Genomic DNA, 3,588 nt, shown 5'->3' with positions numbered 1-3,588 from the left:
GCTGCGGCGGCAACAGCGGCTGCTGCGGCAACTAAACCCACTCGGTGAAGGGCAAGCAGGGCTGCGCTGCCTGCTGCTCCCCTCCTGCCTCGTTCGGCGTTGGACACGGACATGGATACCACCCTAAAGGCTCTTCCTCCTTTGCTTAGAGACTGCACATCATCTCTCCTCTTCTTTGCCTGCCTTTAATCACCAAATGCTTGTAACGTGCTTTGGAGTTGCTACCCACTGATCAGTGTGGTTTTCCTTTGTAAGCATTAGTCCTGCTGTTAATTTTCCTCTTGGTGTGTGGGATGTTTAATGCTGTTGATGTATCATACTCCCTTTTCTTGCTTTAATCTCCAATTAGTCATGGAAGACAATAAAAATTTGTAAGTTATGACACTGCAAACTTCTGGTATACGTTTATTCATTTACCTTTGTCTTTTAAGCTATAGCTCAGGACTTCTTTAGCATTTGCCTAGTTTCTGAATATAATGAATTTTTCAACTATTTGTCATGCTACTGATGACAGCACCCCAACATATGCAGTAAATTTCTTGGATCAGTCACTCATCCGAGGAAAAATAGTTCTTGCTAGTGTCAGTACGTTATTTAAGCTACAGGAGTATCCTCTTGGCCATGCAGTTTCATGCTGTCTTTCCCCTGCTTATGACTTTGAAGACACACAGTCTGTGATCAAAGCATCTCCATGGACCTAAAGTCAGAGCTAAAGGTCTGTTTTTGTTAATGGAAATCTTTCCAGCAAATTTGCCGAGCCTTAAATCACGCTTCTTAAAAGGCTTGGTATCCTATCAGTAAGATTAAATAGATCAGCAAGCGCGGTCTGCATGGTGCAGGAAGAGAGTCATTGAAAGATGTGGAAACACAAGTCTAGCTTGAAGGATTCAGAAATACTATCTAATTTCATCTGGAATTCTATTAAAATGTGGCTAATTTTAAGAGATGAGATTCAGAAATTAAATACTTGCACTTGGTGATTTGTAAAACCCTCAGGAAGGGAAGTGACTCCAAAACACCTCTTCTAACATGAAAAAATCCCAGAACAGCATAATCTTGGGACTGCCATAATGAGTTACAAATCTAAAATCCTTGTTGGCCTTGAACATATATCAAGGTCTTTTCTGTCCTTACATGGAAGTCCCATGGCTTCCTGCAAAGCAATTACATTTTTCCTGTAGCGAAAGAATAAGTTATCATCAGGTCCAAGCACGCGCCCTGGAGTCACACCCCTAAATTCTGCACATGCTTTTCCTGGTGATTCAAACCCAAATGGCTCTGGACAAACCTCCGAGCATCTCTTACAGAGGCTCTGCCGTGAAGTGAGCACATGGAAATACCTTTTGCACTGACAGCCCCGGGGCTGCTGTCAGAGATGCCTTGCTGGTAGTTGAAAAATGCCTTGACCGTCCACAGAAATGCAAAGTGGAGCAGCTACACGGAAAAGGAGTCAAAAGAGGAATGTCAGAAAGGTGGATATGGTGCTTGACAAAGCCTGAAATTGTTAGTTCATGAGGTCAGCACTTCTCTGTGGTGTCCTTATTCCAGATTTGTGGCACATAAAAGGGCTTTCGGTGTTGTACCCACTCACTTGATCAAGGTGTTCTTCACTTGGAAGGGAATTAATTCATTTAAATAGGGGAATATACATCCCATCCACAGCCTGACATAGTCTACCCCTGCACCCCGGCGTGCTGGTGTCCGTAGGAATCCTGTATCCAGAGCTCACGTCTTCCAGTCACCCGTACTACACACAGTTTGGGGAAAAATCCCAGCTCCGTGGAGCACAGCGCAGACACGAGGATTCCCAGTCTAGGGTCGGTCAGTATGGCATTAAGCTGAAATAGAGTTGAAAAATCGATCACTTATTAAAAACAGAATTTCACGATTTTTCCAATTTTTCCTTTTTTCAAAAAAGTGCCCTTTATTTTGGCAGGAAGCTTGCTTGTTTTCAATGAGAGAATTTTCTCTGTTTTCTTTCAGGCTTGTGAAAAAAAACATTGCTATTTGTGTACATTTTCATCAGCACTGTGTTTCAAGGTATGAGCTGTTGGGTGCCTGGCCATACCATAGGACTGGACACCAAAAGTCCTGGGCCTTTTTGTGGTTTTCCTACTGCTATGAGAGACTCCTTTTGGGCACATCACTCAGCATCACAGTATTCCAGGTATCCTTATCCCAGGATCCCATCTGACTAACATTAGGTAACAGCGTATTTGAACATGACCGATGGAAGAACTAATTAGATAATGGCCACTGCATATGCAAAGAGCTAAACTGACATTACATCAAGGGAGATGCTAATTGCAGCTGATTAATCCAACAGCAAGTGCCAGAAAAAATATACGTACAGAAGCGGCACTCACTGCTCAGCTATTAATGCCCATGACATGCCTCATTTCCAAGAGAGCTTGGCCACATATAAAAGCTTTCAGCCCCAGCTCTGTCCTCAGGACTCAGGCTCCCTGTTCAACCCATAGGCACCGGTCACAGGGTGAGTTGGATTCACTCAGCTGTCTCAGATTCCTCTTTTTCTTTTTTTTTTTTTCATAGAAACAGCCAAAAAAAAGAGAAGTCAATAGGTTTTTTTTCTTTTTTCCCAGACTGTTTATCCCCAAGGGCTTGGATATCTCTGCCACAGGATGCTCTACCATAAAGGCAGCAGCGACGACGACTTGTGCCACGACAGCTCGGTCTGTGGCGAGAAAGGCTGGACGTGGCACGGTTCCACAGGGTGTTGCCACAAAAGCCCTGTGGGTACCACGGACCTGTCCCCTTGCTGTGACCACGGCAGCCTCAGCCGCGACATTGAGGGGTCCTGCCAGAGCGAGCCGCGAGGCTGCCAGCCCATGGAGCCGTGCCCACCCCCCCGCCACAACAAAGCTGCAATTTTGGCAAGCCCCGGCGGCGGGTGGAGGTGAGCCATGTGCAGCCCGTCTGCCCTTCACCCGTGAAAATCCATCGCCGGCCGCTGCAGCAGTATCGCCCACCCCTGCACTGTGAGGAGCCAGGTTGCTGCGGCAAGCCCCGGTGGCGAGTGGAGCAGTGCCCCATGGAGGATGCCTTTCCCCCCATGATCCTGCATCCCCGGCCGCTGCAGCATCGCACCCCCTGCATCCCATGCTGCCGCCCACCCATCCAGCACTGCTGCCCGGCTGCTGTGCCCCTGCTGCTGCATCCCAGCCAGCACCAGCAAAAGCAGGTCCCTCTCTTGCCACCTTGTCTGCAGAAGAAATGAGCACGGGGCCAGCGAGGCGCTGGGACCCCTCGCCAGCACATGCCCACAAGCCCCTCAGCGTGGGGGATGCTTCGCTCCTCACCCAAACCGCCGATGGTCCCACCTCGGCTTTCGGCATGGTGCAACTTCACCAAGGCTGATGGCTCTTCGCTGCTCTTTGCACTCTGGATTCAGGGTCCGCAGTCCCCTGCTCGACCCCAGCACTGACACTTTAAATTCCCAGGGTCCTCCCCTGCCACGGAACAGGCTTTAATAATCCAAATCCCACTTTGCTTTGCCTCAGGGTAGAGCAGCCGTTTCTTCTCTCTTCTGAGAAGGTGAGCAGCCTGGGGACGGAGAAACTGAATGGA

At 48.4% G+C, this 3,588-nt stretch overlaps 1 protein-coding gene across 1 annotated transcript; it reads left to right on the top strand.

The window, feature by feature from the left end:
- Positions 1 to 2,642: 2,642 nt before the first annotated feature.
- On the top strand, positions 2,643 to 3,238 carry LOC104165136 (keratinocyte proline-rich protein-like). The gene is given in 2 exon segments (XM_009704694.1): positions 2,643 to 2,865; positions 2,868 to 3,238. Coding segments are annotated over 2 exon segments (594 nt in total).
- Positions 3,239 to 3,588: the final 350 nt, after the last annotated feature.

Source organism: Cariama cristata, unplaced genomic scaffold (genome assembly GCF_000690535.1).
Source record: "Cariama cristata isolate BGI_N322 unplaced genomic scaffold, ASM69053v1 scaffold3307, whole genome shotgun sequence".
NCBI lineage: Eukaryota > Metazoa > Chordata > Aves > Cariamiformes > Cariamidae > Cariama > Cariama cristata.
The sequence above is the reverse complement of the archived record's forward strand: the minus strand, read 5'-3'. Positions and strand labels throughout refer to the sequence as shown.